A 20,592-nucleotide genomic window follows, 5' to 3' on the forward strand; every position below is an offset into this window, starting at 1 on the left:
TGAAGGTGCGGGGTGTATCTTGTGGAAGCTCCAGGACTGAAGGGGTCGAGGAGAGAAACCAAGGCTTAGCATCCTAAGGTAGGGTAGGGTCAGGGTCCTGAAGTAAACCTAAGGAAGTTCCTGCCCTTGCTGACTTCCTTCGATGATGGACTGTGATTAGGAAGTGTAAGCCAAAAGTTTTTTCCTTCCCAAGATGTTTTTGTTCATGGTGTCTATCATAGCAATAGAGACTTTTTTCTTATTTATTTTATCCACTTCAACACCTGACAGTGGAATTCTCCACACATTTTTATTACACAGGCTTGTCTGTGGAAGTTTACATGGGAAACAACCTATGTCTTCCAACAGCCACACCAGGTTTTATTTTAGAACTTTAATTCTGACTTATTCTTGAGTTCCCAGTAGAGTAAGTAAGCCAGTACTCACAAAGCAGCTCACGGACTCTGGTGCGGACTTCATACAGAAGTAACTGGAATCTGAATGTGCAGCACTTGGGGCCTTCCCAGAGGCCCTCATGCAGCTGCACACCAACCCTGTGGGAGATAGGGTTTTACTAGCTCCCGCCTTACAGGTGAGGAAACCAAGGCTCGAAGGTGCTTTTCTGTACTTCAGGAGCTTCAAGACAAGGTTGCTGTTCATAGTATTCTGGTCTTCAGGCTGCTGCTGTTGCCAAGAGTAGGCTGACAGGTGAACACTGAGCTAGTTAAAGACACATACTTTAACCTTTCCCCCATCTTTTGCTAATACAGGTTACATACTGCATTTATTTGTAGACATTAGAAGACAGAGTGGGTGGTGTCTTTATAGATCCTATTAATAAATTTTATTCGGAACTTGTACCACAACAGTTCTAACAGCATGATTAAGGCTGCACGCCCCAGAGTGGTCACAGGGGTGCAGCATGGGAAGAAAAAGTTGCACCTCAGAGCTGACCATGATCAAGTTAAAAACACCTGACACAATATTCGTGCTAAGAAATTCCCTTCAGGTCATGACCAGCATGAAAAAAATCAGGAGAGATTCTGCAAACATTCTGTAAATGTACAGCAGTGTGCTGCATCAGGAGTCACAATCAGATTCTATTTAGTGTTAACATCAAGCCCTTAGGAGAGGAAAAACTCCTTTGTCATTTATACACGCCAAGAACTATTCACACTTAGGGCTGGGCTGGGCTGGGCAGGGCAGCCAAGGAGCTGAACAGGCTCCGCACCTGGAAGAAATGCTTAGGCTAATACTGAAGGCCTTTCCTGTCCGGTGCACATCCACCTTCTGGCCGTAAGAATGTCATTTATCAGCCGTTAAATAAAACCAGAAGAAAGCAATGCAGGTCTCTGGGAACCTCATCCTTCCCGAGGGGAAAATGCTCTGCCAATTCAAGTCATTCAGTCAGGAAGGTGAAGTAACGAGTTAAGGCTTTGGTGACAATTATAATCCTCTGAGATTTACTTTCCCTTAAGTCAAGATAAGATAATAGTGTTTACTGTACTTTCTCTTGACTCTTAAAACCACTGGTATTGGGAGTAGGCAACTTGCACCTGCGAATGAGCTGGCAGGAGGATGGCCCCCACCACAGCTGTCCTGAGTGGTGCAGGCAGTCGTGGCCAGGCTCTTGCGGATGCAGGAAGGACACCGTGGGTCAGGGGTCAGTAGGTGGAGGAAGCTGTGCTCATTGCATCTTCAGAGAGTTTGGTACTGGAGGGGTGGATGCTTGCAAAGTACTTGACGTCACTGTCTCGATCCATCTGCAGGGCCATGATTGTCTGCTCCACAGCCTCCTGATGACAGCTAGCAGAGGCTAAGAAGTATTCTGGAAACGAAGTACAGTACACAACATTAGTCTTGGCATTTGGGAGTTTAGTCAAGTACAGGTGTAAAAAGCTCACTGCATACAAAATACAGTTCTGAGAGTAAAGATAGCACGTGGACTTTGCAGTCTGAATAGCCACTGAGTTCGAGAGATCTGCCTGACTGCCTTCCAACACAGGCAGATACACACTACCACATCCCCCATGTTTACTTACACAGGTTCTTGGGATCAAATGCAGATCCTCATCCTCATGCCTGCAGAGCAAACACTTTACAAATTGAACCATCTACCCCAAACACTGTATCACAAAATTGTAAGACTTAAGCTTTATGTCCAGGATAAAAGGTTTTCACCCAAACACAGTAGCTTCATTAAAATACCCTCCCTACCCCACTCCACCCGACCCGTTTTTCAAGACAGGGTTTCTTCGTGTAGCCTTAGCTGTACTAGAACTTACTCTGTAGATCAGGTTAGCCTCAAACTCACAAAAATCCACCTGCCTCTTGTCTCTGCCTTGCGTGTGCCATGCCTGCCTGGCTGCTGTGACCCTCCAAACTGTCCCACCACGCACCTTTCTCCAGCAGGGTCTGACGAAGGGTCTTCGCCAGCAGCACTCTAACATTGGGGACCCTGTCATTTGCCAAGGTCAGCAAGTGTGGCATCAGGTGCACAGCAAACTGCTCCATGGGGAGGCAGTCATCCTCAATGACGGTCTGGTGGGAAAAACAAGTGTGTTTGTCAGCTCCCAGGCCAGAGCCCAACCATCACACAGAAGATGGGACCCTGAGTGATAACCTGAGTGGCATGGAATTTGGTGTCCACACAGGACTTCCAGATGCATAAGAACCCAAACACCACCATATGATACTCCAGTATGTTCTATGATGTTCCATCAGAGTAAATTGGTTTTGTTTCTACTAGAAATGGTGCCCCTGCCCTTGGTGGTGGTTAAAGCAGTTGGAAGCTTTTCTTTTATCTTTGAGTCTTAGGGTTATCACCAGGTAAATTTCAACTGTCTTCCCCCATTCCATTTAGGCTGGGGCTGGCTTTGAACTAGGGATCCTCTCTGTCCACTTTTCAAATGCTGAGAATCCAGGTACACCCTAGCATGCTAGGCTTCAGTTAGTTTTAAACATCTCTACAGAGCCCCAGGGCAGCCAGTGCATACCTTTATTTCAAACCTGCATTCTATGGGCACTGTGCTGTATGAATGCAGTGTTGTGGCACACATGAATATGTACATATGGTACTTGGGTATGCCAGCCTGAGGATGTGCTGGCTGAATGAAGCAAACAGACACCTAACTTGGAGAACCATGCAACCTCATGAAAGACAGCCAGAGAGTAACTTCAGTTCCTCAGTATAGAAAAACATTCAGAAAGGGAGGACTGGGAGAAGTTTGACTTGCAGGTGTGCCTAGGCCTTTCCTACCTGGCAGACAAAGACAAAGGCTTGTCGACCAGACCATTTTGGACACCTGCCAAAATTCTCCACCAGCTCATTGATGAGATCTACTCCGAATGTTGGTGGTGTTGCCATGTGGAGTTTCTTCACCATTTCACTGACCTAGAAGGAAGCATAAGGTGAGGCTATTGTCTCCTGTCCTCTGAGAGGACACATCACAGATAGAAAGGCCAACAAGCACAAACATACCAACTTGTAGGAAATCCAACGTACTGAAGAAACTTTGTCTGCACACAGATTCAGAGCAATGGGACGTAAGTAATCATAAACATCTCTGGGACTATATAATTCTAGAAGTAAAATCAGCTGTCTACAAAGATACAAACAACAAAAGTAACATTCAACCAAGGTTTAAAAAATGAGGCATCAGGTTAATCATTTAGATACTTTGTAACAAGGCACCAAGTTCTTATAACCAAGCATACTTTTGTATTCCTCTAGGCTGGAATACATAGAAGGGGACTTCCATACTTGTGAGTTCAAGACATGCTAGTTCCTTGAGGAACACTGGAGGGCTGGGGTGTGGACATGGTTTGTTCCCATTGTGATTGTACTGAGAGGTGATGTGTGTGCATGTGTGCATTTCAGTGTTGTGAGCACAGACAGGTACTTCCCTGCTTCTTTCTCTTCTGTGTTGGGACAGCAGCAGAACCAGATGACTTCCACTTCCAGTCACTAGCATCTTAAGCTAATAAGCAGTTTCTCTATTACCCAGAACCAGCAAAATAAACTGAAAGCATTCAGGAATGGAAACAGCAAAATGTTTCCTTGTCTGTTCACTGGAACATCATGCATGGGCTCCCTCCGACATTGGCTCAGAAGGCAGTAAGACTCCACAGAGGCACAAATGAGCTCAGTAGAAAGCTATAGAATGCAGCAGGACCCTTCCAAGCATTCAATGCTCAAGACTCCAGCGGGGCGTTTGGGTAACAGGATTAGTTCCCTCCTCTGACATGAGTCCTCTCCTGACATTAAATCTCAAAGAAGCAAACCCCATGGGGACACAAACTATGTCACTTGAGGGATAGTGTGTGCATGAAGTACTTTCCAAAATGTGATAAAAAACCCAGCTGAGTTGAAGTCAGCAACCAGACAGCTGACAACCACCTGTAACTCCAGTTCCAGAGGGTGACACCCCTTTTCAGATGCCTACAGACTCCAGGCACATGTGGTACACAGATAACAGGAAAACAAAAACACCAACATACGTAAGGTTAAGAATGGATATTGAGACTGAGACAAGTCAACACACCCTATTGCTAGGGAGAGGAGGCAGGCCTGTTCACGCAGAAGACTGGCCACAGGCAGCTACAGCTGGATGCCAGTGGGAGGGCACAACCTCTGAAAAAGCCCAGTAGCCAAAGACCTGCCAAGGATTAAGGCAGAGCCAGAGGGGAGACTCCCCAGTACACAGGCACATGCCGGTACATGAGCACAAGGACAGTTGGGAGCTGAGGATGGGACAGAGCACCAGAAAAGGCCAATGGGCACCCCAGCCCACCTCAGCAAAGGCAGTACCACCCCGAGTGACAGTGTCAGGCCACAATACATAGACCGCACCCTGTCAATGGATGCAAGTAGACAATTAAAATCAATACCCAACTCCATGGAAGCCAGGGCAGCAAGGCAGGCATGATGAGAAAGATGAAACCACAGAATGTGGGGGACATGAGGCCAGGAGGAAACATCAAAAGAAATGAGATAAACCTGCAGACAGTCCCAATAAGATGTTACAACTTACTCTGCCAGTTCAGCTCGAAAGCGCCAATTTCTACTGTTGTCTGTCACCAAAAACTCCTGGAGCTGATAAAGGTATTCTCTTCTTTTATCAATGTGAAGAAGCTGAAGTAACAAAACAAAATGCTTCCATTAGAGTGAAAAAATGTGGTAATTATCCTAAAGACACATGGCAGCTCTATTTTACTGTGAGCATTTGTGTGCACACACGTAGAAGCCAGAAGAGAACATGGTGAGTTAGCAGTGGTGCTAAGTTTATTCCTGAGACAAGGTCTTTCACTGGACCTGCCTTTTTTGGCTAGCTGGCCAATTACCTCCTGCTATCTGCCCATCTTTAGTGCCCATCACTGGGTTAAAGGCACACACACACAAACACCATGCACACACATTACTGGTGTGTATACAGGCTGAGACTAGGAAATCCATAGAACTCAAAGCTTTGTCTTTCTAGTTTCTTACTAACAACCATGAGGAATGGCTTTGTTCAAGGAAATCAAGCAGACCCCATACGAAGGTGATCAAACTATCAAACTTAATACCACAATGGAAGGTGTCAACATCATATTAAAGGTGTCAACATCATATTATCCTCAAGGTGCAACACCCTTGAAAAAGTGTGTCACACCACAGCTAACTAAAACTTACAGCTGTATTTCCTTAATAAGAAACACTGCTAGCACAATAAAATCAAAAAGAAAAGGAAAATAAATCAGAATTTAGGCTTAGAGTAGACTTTTAATATGTATTTATGCAAAAGGATTTAGAGGTTACCTTCAGGAAGTCATGCAAGTGTTTAAGAACACCTATCCTGACTTCATCAAGGTCTTTTAAAAATCCATTAAAAATTGGAACCAGGTCTGCAGCTGTCAGCTGGTCTCCAAGAATCACTGCAAGCTCATGGATGGAGAAGGCTAGAGTTCTTCGAACTTTCCACTGTAGAAATAGAAACTGTAAGAAATCTAAACACAAAGTGCTATGTACTCTGAACATTATCAGTCTCAAATGTTCAACCAGAACCAGTGAGATGGCTCAGCAGGTGGATGCACCTGTGCACACTCGAGAGCAGCTGCGCTCAATCCACCAGTCCCACAGTCGGCAGGAAGACCTGAACTCATCAAAGGTTCTCATACCTGCATCTCCCCCACAACTCCCACATTTACTGGCACCCACATGCATGGATACACATAAAAAAAAAAAAAAAAGATTACATCATGCCTTTAATCCCAGAACTTTGGGAGGCAGAGGCAGTTGGACTTTTGTTGAGTTTGAGACCAGCCTGACCTATGTATATACATAGTCCCAGGTCAACCAGGGCTACAGAGTTGAGACCTCATCTCCAAACAAAACCAAAAAATCACATCAGATTAGAAGTAACAGTTTAAATTTTAAAGTTTAAAATTCTACCACATGTCAAAAGTTGTGATAAAATTTCAAATCCCTCTATGGTACACAGTTTTCTTCTCCCTTATGAAGAAACATGTTTGGGAATCACTACACTAGTATCTGCTCCTGCCCACTTGTATTAAACAGTACCCTGTGCCACCCACACGACGCTTCCCTTCAGAGTCTTGTACTGTGTTATCTTGGAGAAAACCCAAAACTTAGTTGTGCAGAACTAATAATTTAAGAAACACAAAAATAAAGAGATCTCTGTGCATATAGCACACATACAACAGTAAACCTGTGCATTGTAACTCATGAGAGAGACAAAGGCAGACATGTCCTAGAGGAAGGAGTACAAAGACAAGGCATGTGAAGGCCTAGAATGCAGAGAACCTGAGACCTGCTGACAGGAGACAGAACTGGGCCCTGGGCTTCCTTCCCTGCCTATAGCCACAGTCAGGAAGCTAGAAGGGCCTTTTCCACAGGAAGCTGAATCAACAGCCCTTTGTGCCCTGAAAAACCAGTCCCAATGACTGCTCTCTTAATAACAAGTTAATAACTGAAAGAATGGTTTTTATTATTGGCTTTTTGTTTGGGCTTATTTCTTGGATAGGTAGGGGACAAGAGAGTCAAACTCTGGCCGGGCAGTGGTGGCGCACGCCTTTAATCCCAGCACTTGGGAGGCAGAGGCAGGCGGATTTCTGAGTTCAAGGCCAGCCTGGTCTACAGAGTTCCAGGACAGCCAGGGCTACACAGAGAAACCCTGTCTTGAAAAACCAAAAAAAAAAAAAAAAAGTCAAACTCTGGCACACAAGAATCAAACTGAACATGGTGTAATGAAGTCAAAGCCTAGAAAGAAGACATAAAAGCTGGATGTCCACACAGCCCCTACCTTTACTCTGTGTGCTTTCAAGGGATGTGTGCATTTCAAAGCTCTGGGCACTCAGGCACCAAACCTCAGGACCAATACACAGCTCTGTTAGCATGTGAGAAACCGAGCACCTACGGCAGGGCTGTCAGGGAGCTGCCATCTTTTAGTCTCTAGCATCATCTATGATAAACCTGGACAACACACGTCTACATGACAAGTGCTTTCTGGTACTGCTCTAAGTTGTCACAGTTCTCTGTAACACCAACCACTTGCTGGGACACAGACGTCCTCAGATGTGAAAACCAAGCATATGCTGCCTTCCAGACACTGCTGCTCACTCACCTGCATGTCCGACGCTAGGGTCTCGTAAGTCTCTCTCAAGCAGTGCCAGTTCTGTCTGCCAAGAGTTAGGGCCACACCTGGCAGACTGTATGCACAGTGCTTGGCGATCTCAGTGTCAACTGTCTGTGCTCGAGAAGGGTCGGTCATTGACAAGTACTGATCTAATAACGCTTGTGGTACAACATCCTAACCAAAAAAGAAAGGACACAGTACATTTGAACACTTAAATAAACTTTCAGCCGGTCAGACATAAATGTGACTAATTAAATTTTAAAATATAGCAATACTAATTCCAAAACTGACATATCTAGTGACTGAGAAGGGATTAGTGGGGCTTGCTGGCCACCTAGTTTAGCCAGATTGGTGCACTCCAGGATCAGCAAAAGACCTTGACTCAAAGTAAGGAGTGGTTGAGGAAGACATCCAAAATCAACCTCTAGCCTCCACACACTCACGCACACATATGCACACACACGTCAAAAACATACACTAAAAAATAGCATGTATTAAGCAAATGTATGTATGTGTGCATACATACACATATATAAATAAAAAGCCTCTTAAAACAGGTCAGAATTGTTGTCACTAAATTGAAAAGTACATGACAAAGGAGGCTGTGGCAGGTCTCCTTGAGTTTCTGCCATGACCGGATCATTACCAACATGCTTCCTAGCAAGCATGACCGTGTGCCCTGTGCTTCCAGCACTTGGGAGGCTGAGGCAGGAAGATCAATTCTGAAGCCAGCTTGGACTATATATTGTACCAGAAGTATGTCCAAATAAAGAAAAAGTTAAAGCCGCATTCCTTCTATGGTAATTTTCAAGCTTACATTAGAGCTGGGCATGGCAGTACACATTTTTAACCTCAGAAAGTAGAGGCAGGCAGGTGGATATCTGGGCAAGCCAGAGCTACACAGTGAGACACTATTTCAAGAAAACAAACCAAATAGTTAAAGCCACATCCCCCTCTATAAAAATGTAGAAAATCAAAGTGTACACATGTGTTTGGAATACATGAGAAAAAATGTGCACACTTGCTAATGAATGCGCAGTGTACTTTTGGAAGGAGAGTTTTAAAAGACGGGAGGCCTCTGAGAATGTAAGCTGGTGAGTGGAGAAAAAATTCACTGCCTTTCCTTTTTAGCTATATTAGATGTGAACATGTAATTTGTTGAAGATGACAAATTTATGTGCACTGACTTAAAATTGTTTTGCAATATAACAGAAAAGTATGTTTTAAAACAGCATGCACAATGATTCTACTTTACATAAGAAACACAACTATAACCATGGACTGTGTGACTTAGGAGTCTACTTCTAATGACATCCTCAGAGGCAAACAACACAGAGACGTGTAACAGAAACTGCTGGAAGGGGGTGGTCTTCGGTGACCCCCAGGTACCTTACAGAGACTAGGCTTCCATTTCACAAAGGAAATGAAAGACAAAGATAAGCCTGAATTCAAAAATCTGTGACCAGGTCTGGTGGTGCACAGCTGTTAAGAGGACTGCTGTGACCCATGAGTTGTCTAGTGACACAGCAAGTCTGAGGGTGGCCTGGGCTATACAGTGAGACCCTGACTAAAGAACAAAAACAACACAAGAAGGCCAATAAAAATCTCTAACAAACTGGGATGCAACTGAGTATATGTAGATAGAGGGAACACCTAAGCAGCACGAGATGACCCTCACCAAAGGTCAAAAGGGCACCCATCTCCATGCACACCCACAGGAACCCTGGACACAGCAGAATGTGTGGGAAAAGTATGTGCTTGTGTTGGGTTTGCTACTGGCTTAAATTTTCTTTTCACACACATGATGAACTATGTTAATTTTTAAACCAGCGATTACAAAGGGAGATTACTGCGGTCACACACAGGCTTTGGAGGAAGGATTATGAACTCAGACACAACATCCGGGTCACTCACCTGGACTTTGGGTCTCCTCTCTTCATCCGGGCTGAAGCCACTGCTGGGGCTTACATCTGCACCTCCATGGACATAGTCAGAAGTGGCCTCCATATTCTGTCAGGAGAAAAATGTACTTCAAGAACTGCCTGGCCTAGAAGCTGTCCTCCCTCATTAATCTCTCGGACTGGTTTACTTACCATTCACCACTATCAAGAGATGCAGACAGAGAAGCTTTTAGGACTGTAAATGTTTATAAACATGCTTAAGGCCTCCTAAGAATGTTCCCCTGCTTTAAACCAAGTCATTGTGGAATGACTATGAAATGTATTAAAACGAGTCTAAGAAAAATTAGTTTATGGGGCTGGGTGGATGGCTCAATGGTTAGGAGCACTTGCTCTTGCAGAGGGACTGACTGGGATGAATCCTGAGCACCTCCATGGTGACTCACAACTCTCTAGACTCCAGTTCTAGGAGCTCTGATGCCCTGTTCTGACCTCTGTGGGCACTGCATGTACATGGTCCACAGAGAAACAAGTAGGCAAAACACATTAAATAAATCTGTAACAACCAATTTAATAAGGGAAAAAAGTATTAGCTCATTCATAAACTACCAGGAGGACTCTTCCAGTCAACTACTGTAGAAGCCAATGGGTGTCCTGTAGTTTTGTATTATTCCTACTCGCCGTTTTAATAAGTGATTTTAACAGTAGCTGCTTTAACAGCCACACTTCCAGAACACAAACACACACAAAGTCCGCTCTGTAGTGTGTATGTATCACAGCAGTCAAGGCTCCACTCCCAAGCACAAGTACTACACATATTCCCATGGCATCAGACACCATCCACAGAAGCTCGACCACACCAAAGCACTAAGCATGATGCTGTTGCCACCCCTATTGCCTGGCACTTCCCTGAAGCTGCTAGGGTTGGTCTACACACTGCACTCTGGCAAGTGGTGTCCTTCTCTGTCAGCAAGAGAGAAGAAACAGATGCTACATGACTCTGGCTTGAGGGGAACGCAGTAGAAAACCAGGGTAGGATCATGTGAACAGCTACATGGATGCAGCAAAGATGATACTAGGAGCAGTACCCACCCTCACACTTGAGTCCAGACAATGCCACAGCCCTCCGCAGCATGGCCTCAAGTCCCGGTCTTCTGCTCAGAGTACTGTGTTGCTTGCTGCAGTGAAATGGTCCGATCAGAAACAAAGCACCTCTCCAAAAAGAAAAGGGAAGAGTTAATTATTCTTGATAAAGGGCTTTGTTTCCAGTTAGACTATTTCACTGCAGTGAGCTACATCAACATCCACCCATCTAAATAGTCATATAGACAGGATTGACTTTTTTTGAGCCTTTAGTAAGATGCTAAAGTCACAAGGATGGATGAAGTGAGAATAATTATTTTACTTTATGAAAAAGGAAGAGCTAGAGAATGAACAGCAATGTGCGCTGACTAGAGTGCTGGCCACACTGTCCCCATGGAGACTGCTCACAGAGCTCTCACTTGGTAAACACCACTGAGCTTATTACCTCCTCAGCAGCGCTGATCAAAGGCACAGAAGTGTCTTGATTTATGTTACAGTCTGGAAGCTCACTGACACCCACTTCATCTTGTAGCTCACTCCGCTGCTCCACACCACCGGTCTCTTCGTGAGCATCCAGGCTGGAAGCTCGCAGGGCAGCCGACAGCACTTCCACCTGTGCTGTGAGCAAAGAAGACAGTGAACGGAGCAACCGCAATACCCGCCAAGTCCTTCTCTCCCCAAGCTGCTACCAGTACAATGTGTGTTTCTGACATTGCCATGCGGGAGCTGGAAACAATTCTCTACTGTGGCGAAATCATTAGTCCTTCAAGAGACCAAATGGAACACAAATGTTCATTGTGCTATCTAGATTATGCTGTCCAGATTATGCTGTCTAGTTGCTGGAGGTACCTTTAGGTTATTACAGGGCTCAATTTCAGAAGTCTATAGGTCAAGCTGTTAAGTCTCACTAAGCTATTCTAGCAGAAAGGCACTTACACAAACCTGCGAACATGAAACAATGGCAGTTGCAGAGTCTTCTTGGCAGCAACACTGAAACATCTCTATTTCACCACTATTCTTTTTTGATACTGAAACTACTACAGTTTGTTCCAAACAGTTGGGATCCCAAGAATACAGTCTTGCTTGCCCAAATCCAAAACAACTTAACTTCCAGGCACTAGTTACTAACACTACCTTCCTTATACAGAAAATTCAAACTAAGAAAGAGGAATTCTCTACCCCACCAAATAAATGAGTAATTTAGAAAAAATATATTTGGGGAGAGGGGTGCAAGCTAACATTCCCCTTACACATATAAAATTCAAATCTACTGCTCAAGACAACCTATGCATATGTGGTAGCATCTGTAGAATTTCCTGCCTTGGACGGAGAAGCTTCTTTTTGCAGAGGTCAATGCAGACTCTTAACTTTACACTGATCTATGCTAACTCTCCCTGCACCGAGGCAGGATTGTTAGAAGCAAAGGATAGGGAGGGGTCTATGAAGTGCTGCATGGAGATAACATGGCCACTGTGACTGTGAATACAGAGTAGGGTTCTACAACATCCCATCATGGACAGAGGGTGCTCATGAGGCCATACCTCTCCTGAGGAGCTGTTAATGGCTGCTAAAGATGAGGTGTTGGAAGACAGGGTACAGAGGAAAATTAAAAGGGTAGTAGGAGCACGGGCATGTGCGTATGAAACTGCCAAAAGCAGGTGCTATGCAAAGGACCTTGAAAGGGTGGAGAGTCTAAGACTGAGGAGTGCTCCTGAGTACAGCTGTTCCCAGTTCACTAGCCCCACTCTCGTTCTTGGGACTGTTCCTTCTTTCGTAAGAAAGTATATTTCTATTTCTGAGGCAGCTGTGGCAGTGGGGGTGGGGGCTTCTCTAAATGTATTTAAGCACCTGACCATGGACATACAAGACGAGTGCCTAAGGACTTCTAATTCAGTTGAGTCATCATTACCTAAATAAAGCAAATAATAGTGCTTATTCATGGGACATTCTGGTGATTTTCACTGTTCTCGGATTTCAGCTATAATTTGTAGTTATCATGACAATCATTTTAGCTCTCTTTGGAGTCTTTCAAGTTTCTAAAGCAAAAGCAGACGTGTGCTCAAATCTGACTATACAAAATATACTGTCCCAGAAGTGCATGTGTGGATGGGATGTCAGATGTGTAGGTGCTGCTTGAGAACAAAGGGAGAGCTTGTCTGATGGGCATGTCCTTGTCTCCTGTGGACTTGCTTCCATCCATGCGTGTCCAGCCTATGAGCTGCTGGCCATGTGCCGCAGGTCAGCTCTGAGTGCAGCTCCCCAGATCCAGCAGACCATCTCTTACAAAGGGGACCTCTCTACCATCTCTGTGTTTCCCTATGTAGGATCTGTTCTGTTGAGCTTTTTATGAGAGCCTACTGTGTTCACAGCTAAGAAAGGGATTTCCCCTTCCTTTCCCTATTGTAGTCTAATGAAAACAGTTTAAATTCATTATTAAAAATCACAGGAGAAAAAAGAACATCAATGATCACAGGAGGGCTGAGACTGAATTCAGCAATGCTGCCTTACAAGAACAGCTGTAGCTTGATGTGTACAGCAAAACTAACTCCTTTAGAGTAGCCAATAATTTTCCTTTCCTCCCATTTGTACAGGTAAATATTTTTAAATCAAATTTCAGTTAAATTAAAGTAATATTAGGGATCAGGGATGTAATAAAATTTAATGCTTTTCAGGTATAAAATTACAACAGGAAATCTCTAAAAATCATAGAAAATGAAACAAGTGCAGATGGTAGCTAACTTACTACACAGACCACTGTTCAAGATTTACACAAGGTTTTAGTTGGGTATGGTGTTACACCATAACAATCCTAGCTCTCAAGAGAATGTGGCAGGAAGACTTGAGGCCAGCCTGAGCTACAGAATAAGATCTTATCTTCCCCACAAACAAAGAAACCAAAAGAAAAGGTTTCTGTTTTAAAAGGATTACTTAAGATTTTACTTTATTTGCTTAAAAATGGGTATTTCTCAAAACTGAGCAAACTGACAGTTTAGAAATTTTTGCTTTGGGAACAAAAAGGGTTAAAAACCATCCAGAATGTGGTATTAGATCTGAAGATCTGCAAAAATGTGCAGTTATAGCATTTAAAAGGTTTTTCTTTGTGGGGAGCGGGTGCTGCGGCCTGCTAAAATGGTGCCTAAGCTTATGAATGGCCAAAGCTTATGAATGGCACCTGCCTAATTTTATGAATGGCGCCTGACTTCCTCACACTCCACCGCCAGCTTACACTGCGCAGACTCGCTGCCACGTAGTATCAGGCCATTTGACGTGTGTCAATGGTGTGTGCCCACGTGGCAGGCTCTGAGTGACCAGGCATGGGGATAAAAGGGAAAGTGGAACTGGGATCAGGGGCTTCCAGAGAGATTGTAAGAAAGGTTCCTGAGTAAAGCTGTGTTGGGAAGAATCGCGTGTCATGTCACTCCTTTCTGCAGTTCGGAACAGGCAACGACATTTGTTTTGTTTTTTTCTTAGAGATAAATTCTTATGTAGACCTGGCTGTCCTGGAACTTTCTATATAGGCAAGGCTGTCCTAGAACTCACAGAAATCTGTCTGTCTTTGCCTCCTGAGTGCTGAGATTAAAGGTGTGCATCATCATACCTAGTCTTAAAAACATTTGAGCACCATCTGACTGTGTTCTGGCTCTGCTCTTCACACTGTTCCTAAGCTCCAGGAGGCAGAGCCTGGAGAGCCTTACAACATCTCATGTCCCACTTTTAAGGACTTAATACATACTCTACTTGAGAAGAGGCAATGCTTTCTTTAGGATTGAACAACCAGTTCAGCTGTTCACAGCGGAGGACATGGGTCATAGATGTGTAATGTTCCCCAACCCCAAAATACAAATTTCAAAAAGAAATTATTCTTGTAAAGGTCTACAGCTTTTTTTTTTTTTTTTTTTTTTTTTTGGTTTTTCAAGACAGGGTTTCTCTGTGTAGCCCTGGCTGTCCTGGAACTCACTCTGTAGACCAGGCTGGCCTGGAACTCAGAAATCTGCCCGCCTCTGCCTCCCAAGTGCTGGGATTAAAGGTATGCGCCACCAATGCCCAGCAAGCCTAAAACATCATACACGTGAAAAACCAAAAATCTATGTCCACCATATGGACTATGGCACTTCTTTAAAAAAAAAATGAGACCTAGAGCAAAATGAATACAGCAGAACTTAAAACTTAAAAATTATAAATGTTAAACACCGAATAATTGTAAAAAGTGATTTCTGAGGGAACACATTTATTCAACAAACAGCAGAGAAGAGCCATCTATCAGCCATACAAATCAGACCGGCAATGTTGTCTGAAAGGGCATTTTTAAAATCACCTTTAAATAAATAGTACAATGGACTCTTTCATACCTTTAACATCTGGGTCATCCATGTGTGGTTCTAGGTTTTCTATCATTTCTTCTAGCTCCTTCCGGGTAGCCATGGTGATATTGGGAGAACCTGGTACAGGGACTGCAGGTGTATCTCCTGTTCTCTCTGGGCTGAGTCTCTCCTCAGGGTCCTGTTGGAGCTCTTTATCAAGATCTATTTTGGGTAGAGGAGTCCTCCAGAAATGGAAGGAGTTGAACATTTCCTGATCTAAGGGAGTGGACTCTGGGGAGCTGGTGCCAACGTCTGGCTGGGATGCAGACTTGCTGTTGGTGTCAGGCTTTTTACCACTCTCATCGCTAGCTGCTTCCTGAGAAGACTCTGAGGACAAAGTACAGAGTAAGGAGCTGTCCACTGGAACATGCCTGTCACCTGCAGAGTCCCCAGGTGTCTCGGCAGCACAGCCTTCGAGGGTGCTCTCCAGCCTGGCACTGGAGTGCGGAGCACTGAGGTCTGAAGGAACATCTTCTGGCCTGCACTGCTCTTCTTCTATGACACCATCATCTCTGATCCTTTCATTGTTTCATTTAGGGGAGAGAAAAAGAAACATGGAAGTACAGACATAATTACTGGGGGGAAAAGGTCAGTGACAAGCATGACATAGCATTCAGACTAGCTAAGTACTTAGTACAGATTACCCACAGGAACTCAACAGTCCTGCATGTTACACTCACTCCTTTTCCATCAGTTGTTCAGCAGAGAGGTGAGACACCTGTCAAACTTGTCTAAACAGTCAGGCATTATTAACAGCTGGAGAAGGTGACACTTAAGAATCCTGGGATGCTGGGGACAGAAGAGATGGCTCAACAGTTAAGGGCACTGACTGCTCTTCCCAAAGGACTCAGCTTCAAATCCCAGCAGCCACATGGCAGCTCACAACTCTCTGTAAATCCAAGATCTGCCACTCTCACATATACATACATGAAGGCAAAACAGCAATGCACATAAGATTAAGATAAATAAGTTTTAAAAAATGATTTTTAAAAATCCTGGATATTACAATACTACTAATATTAGTAAAAGCAGGAAGAAGAAATCAATACAGTGGATTCTAAGATACACACAAATTTTAAATTATTTATTCAGGGATTATTTGTATTCTACTCAGTTCCAATGACACAGTGAAAGCTGAGTCAAAACATTTTTGCTTATAAAAGAGGGATAAAGAAAAAAACCAACTCTAGAGGGCAGTAGAGAAGACACTAACTCTCAGACAATGTATTAAAAGCTACTCAGTGCTACTTCAAGAACAGGTTTTTCCAAAGACGGGCTGTGGGAGCATGTGGAGACCGAGGATCACTGACCATTGTCCTCTCAATGGCAACCTTTGATGCTACTGATTCTCTCCTGTCTGTTATACAAGTAGTTACTGGACACCTACTGGGAACCAGGAATAAACCAGGGTTCAGGATCTGGTACGTAGGTCTAGGTGAACTGTACAAATGTAAGGACCCAAATCCAATCCCCAGCACCAATATAAATAAGCCGGAGGAGCTACACACCTAGAGTCCCAGTGCTGGGGAGATGGAAGCAAAAGATCTCTGGGGCTTGCTGGTCTGCTAGTCTGGGTGAACTGGCAAGCTCCAGGTTCAGGAGGAGACCCTGTCTCAACAAATAGGGTGGAAAGCAACTGAGAAAGATGACTGAATCGACCCTTACACACACACCTCAGACTCACACAGGCATGCATGTACATGCGCATACATGCTCACTCCAGCACAATCACCTTTAGCATAGACAAATAAAAATGAACACAGGAAGCCAAGCTTGGTGTGGTGGTGCACACCTGTTGAGGGTGGAGAATCAAGAATTTAAAAGGAGCCTGGCCCTACATAGCTAAAATGAGCAAGCTGAGATTATAATTACATATAATTATAATGAAGCAAAAAAAAGAAAAACATCCCAAGAAGAGACAGGTGCACACAGGCCAATGCTGAGAGGATAGGCAGCAGTCAAAGCACAGGCCACCCTCCTGCAGCTAAGGTGACTACAACATGGCTGACAGGGATGGAGCAAAGCCCGGACACACTTCTGAGTTTAACCTACAACCATCACAAATAATGAAACAACTATAAAACCTATCAGACATCTTCTTTTCCCAAGACCCTAGTACAAGGAATGCAGAAAACAAGCTGGAGAGAAACCAGGCTGCAGGAATGTCAATGTCAGCACCAGAGATGATGATGTGTAAGCACAGGTGGTGTCCATCAGAGATCAAGATGGTGTCCACTTACTTCATGCAGAGCCTGGTGGAAACCCAGAGTCTGGCTAGGACAACTGAATCGATGCCCACAGCACTAACTAGAGGCTAACAACACAAGAGCAGTTTCCACAGGTTTACAAGTTCAGGCATCCACCTGGCCAGGTGGATCAGGCATCCACTAAGTGCCAGGTAGTGCTGTCTGAGCAATTGACAGACAGACTCACAAGTGCACAAACAGGGTTGAGCAGTGTAGGAGGCAAGAAATACTAACACTGAAAGACAAGGTAATCAGAAGCCAGATGGAAGAAGAACAGACAGGGGTGAGAGAATGGAGCCACTGAAGTAACAACGTCTAAGAAGACAATCGAGGCTCACATGACTTGAGTTGCACAGAAAGTAAAGGGACAAATCAGGGTGAATGGAGATGCATGTGAATCTGTAACTTGAATATGATAAAGAAAAGCAAGCTCTCTCACAAAGCACCATGTGCCTTTAAGTGCACAGTGTACTTGAAAAGAAATACAAAGCATCTGAGAGGTTTAAAAACTGTCTGAAACTTCTCAGCATCAGAATAAAATATCAAACTAGAAATTTAAGGGGAGTGTAAAAAATAAGGGTGCTGCAACATTCATGTATGGCATCAGTTTACTCTGTGTGTGTGTGTATGGTATGCGTGAGTGTGTGTGTGTGAGTTCGCCTACATGTATGGAGCCAGATCCCCTGGAACTGAAATTAGAAACAGTTCTGAGCCACTGGGTGGGTGCTGGGAATTGACTCCAGACCCTCTGGAGCAGCAGCCAGTGTGCCGACCACTGGGCTGATTCTCCAGTCCCAGTGTAGGTTTTCATGAAAGCACCGAGCTCCATTTGTAATGCTCACCATTTTCAGAAGCATTTCTAAAAACACGTGCTTTTTAAAATTTAAGATACAAATTAAAATTTTATACACACATGTTGTCTGAAAACATGGCATATAGTATATACCTGGCACTTATCTTCCACAACTATAAACACATAAAATGCACACATTGCACCTGTGTGTCAAATGTGAGGCACTGGAGCAGCATGGGAGGAGCCACCTAAAGGTGGGCTCTGCCTTGCTCCTGATTCACTGAACTGAGATACTCTTCCAACAGCTTGTGGCCAGTGCTCCTGTGGAAAGTGTTCATCCCCAGTGTGTATGAAGTATACATTTCTGAGCGCTCTGTCCTGTTAACCATAGCACAGAATCATTTCTTGGTGTCAGGAACTGGATGACAGCTGTGCACTGATTCTACATTTGAAATTTTTAAGTTAATATATGAGAAAAAAGTAAGAAAAAATGTCTAAAACTTCTCAAAGGGTCAGGGGGGAAATCTACATAGGCAAGCAAACATGGCAAAGCTGTGCTGGAATGTTTGGGTGAAGGAGAGACTGTGGTATTCTTTATTTTCCAGAATCATTCTACATAAAAATTTAAAATTATAGTAACTCAATATTCTGGAGGGGCAAGGTAAACCTTAGGCTTTATCTATCATCTGACAAATTTAAGGTACCCACAAAAAAATCTAAGTAGCAGTCATTCAGGACAAAAATACTCCAAGGACTGGGTATCGGCTCACCTTCATGTTAACTTTAGCATCGGCCCTGACAGTCTAATGGAGCCATTTCTTCCTTTCTAGCAAACGTAAATCAATTAGTCCGTTGAAAGTTAAAACACTAAGTTTTCGTTTTTAAAAATGATTTATTTTTATGAGTACTGGTATTTTGCCTACTTATGTGTCTGTGTAATGCTAATGGATACCCTGAAACTGGAGTTACAGACAGTTGTGAGCTTCGATGTGGGTGATGGGAACTGAACCTGGGTCCTGTGGAGGAACAGCCAGTGCTCTTAACCACTGAGCCATCTCTCCAGCCCCTATGTTTGTTTTTTAAAACATAAAATTATAAGAAATGAGAACGTTTGCTCTAGTATTAGGCCTAGGAGATGTGTGTGACTTTGACTGCCCAAAGTATAAATTCCCTAAATTCCATCACCTCCTGGAGCTGCTTGTGTCCTGACAAGCATGTAGCTTGTTGCTGATGGCATCTCAATGCTATGGTACAGGACAACTGTAGTTTTGAACAGAGGGAGTTGAGGAGTCTGCTTCTGGATGGAAGAATTATAGTCACATCTAAAACAAATGCATAGAAGAGCAGCAGAGGTAGCTTACAAGTTTTTCTCAAGAAGAACCCTGAGTAAGCTGGGTATGATGGGCCAGCCTATAATCCTAGTACTAGGCAGGCAGGAGCAGGAAGATCAGGAGTTCAAGGCCAGCCTTCACTTCATGGGATCCTGTCTCAGCTTCTGATTCCCATACAAGTTAGTCTCCAATACCCTCAGACTTCCCTAACAGAGCCCATGGAGCCTGGCAAACCTAGTACAATTACTTCAAGGACAAAATGACTCACAAAATATCTGGTTAAAGATAATCAAGCAAAAACAAAGTAAACAACAGGGCACTACTTCCAAGCTAAATTCATAATTACACTATGAAGTAATTAAATGAAGCTGTCCAAATTATTGACGCAATAACAATCAATTTTATTGTTCAGATACTTAGGATTTTGAAGATCAAACCTATAGATTCTTAGAATAATTCAGTCAAGATTTTTATTTATGGGGGTTATTAATTAAAGGGGAAAAATTCAGATGTGGTAGCACATTCTTTTAATCCCAGGACAGCCAAGGCTACATAGAGTCCCTGTCTTAAAATATTCAGAAGAAGGAAAAAACAACGCAAGTTGGGAGGAAGGCAAATGAGGCCTAAAGAACTGCAGTGGGCGACCTACCTGTATAAAGGTATGAACTTTCCATAGAATGATAATCTAAAACACACACCCACTATGAGTCAGGTCTAGTGAAGGTGTTAGCATAAACAAAGATAAAGACCAGACAGCTGCAATGAATATGCTAGTACTTAGTCTAAGCATGATGAAAGCAAACCCATCATTTCAAAAGACACGGTTTAAAACAAGTGCTACTCAATCAGGCTCTTATCCTGGGAGCTATGGGCACTGACAGGTGTTTTGTTAACAGACAACACACAAAAAATGTACCTTTCCAAAAGAGAGCCCAACGAACAAGTACATGCAGAACAGCACAAGCATCCAGGCAGCAATGGAACACTTTCAGCAAATGAGTGTCCATTTGCATAACGACTTTGCTGTGCTAGGCAAGTGTCCCACCACTGAGCTACAGTCCTCGATCTCGCTACTTTAAACTGCATAACTTTACAAAGCAAATCTCAGTGCTTTATGATGTCTATATGTAGCCTTTGTTAGCATCTTCAAACTAGTATTAATAGCCTGATAGATCTGATAAAGCCATATGTCTGTAATCAATAAATTCTAGGAATATTAAGTGTCAGTAAACGTTTCAGAACAGATCAAACACTACACACAAAA

The 20,592-nt window shown here is 43.6% G+C and overlaps 1 protein-coding gene across 10 annotated transcripts in view; it reads right to left on the bottom strand.

Moving 5' to 3' along the window:
* Positions 1–228: 228 nt before the first annotated feature.
* Positions 229–20,592, bottom strand: part of Ppp4r1 (protein phosphatase 4 regulatory subunit 1) — a 54,343-nt gene continuing 33,979 nt past the window's right edge. For all 10 annotated transcript variants that reach the window (XM_034484034.2, XM_076917892.1, XM_034484033.2 and 7 more), the window contains 10 exons: positions 14,947–15,476; positions 11,043–11,215; positions 9,531–9,626; positions 7,605–7,790; positions 5,780–5,941; positions 5,013–5,113; positions 3,461–3,581; positions 3,239–3,373; positions 2,379–2,520; positions 229–1,807 (listed from right to left, as the gene is read on the bottom strand). In XM_034484034.2, coding sequence (XP_034339925.1) covers positions 1,644–1,807; positions 2,379–2,520; positions 3,239–3,373; positions 3,461–3,581; positions 5,013–5,113; positions 5,780–5,941; positions 7,605–7,790; positions 9,531–9,626; positions 11,043–11,215; positions 14,947–15,476 — 1,810 coding nt within the window. In that variant the 3' untranslated portion in view covers positions 229–1,643. The remainder of the gene's footprint in view (positions 1,808–2,378; positions 2,521–3,238; positions 3,374–3,460; positions 3,582–5,012; positions 5,114–5,779; positions 5,942–7,604; positions 7,791–9,530; positions 9,627–11,042; positions 11,216–14,946; positions 15,477–20,592) is intronic.

The sequence above is a fragment of the Arvicanthis niloticus genome, chromosome 21, assembly GCF_011762505.2.
Source record: "Arvicanthis niloticus isolate mArvNil1 chromosome 21, mArvNil1.pat.X, whole genome shotgun sequence".
NCBI classification, from domain to species: Eukaryota; Metazoa; Chordata; class Mammalia; order Rodentia; family Muridae; genus Arvicanthis; species Arvicanthis niloticus.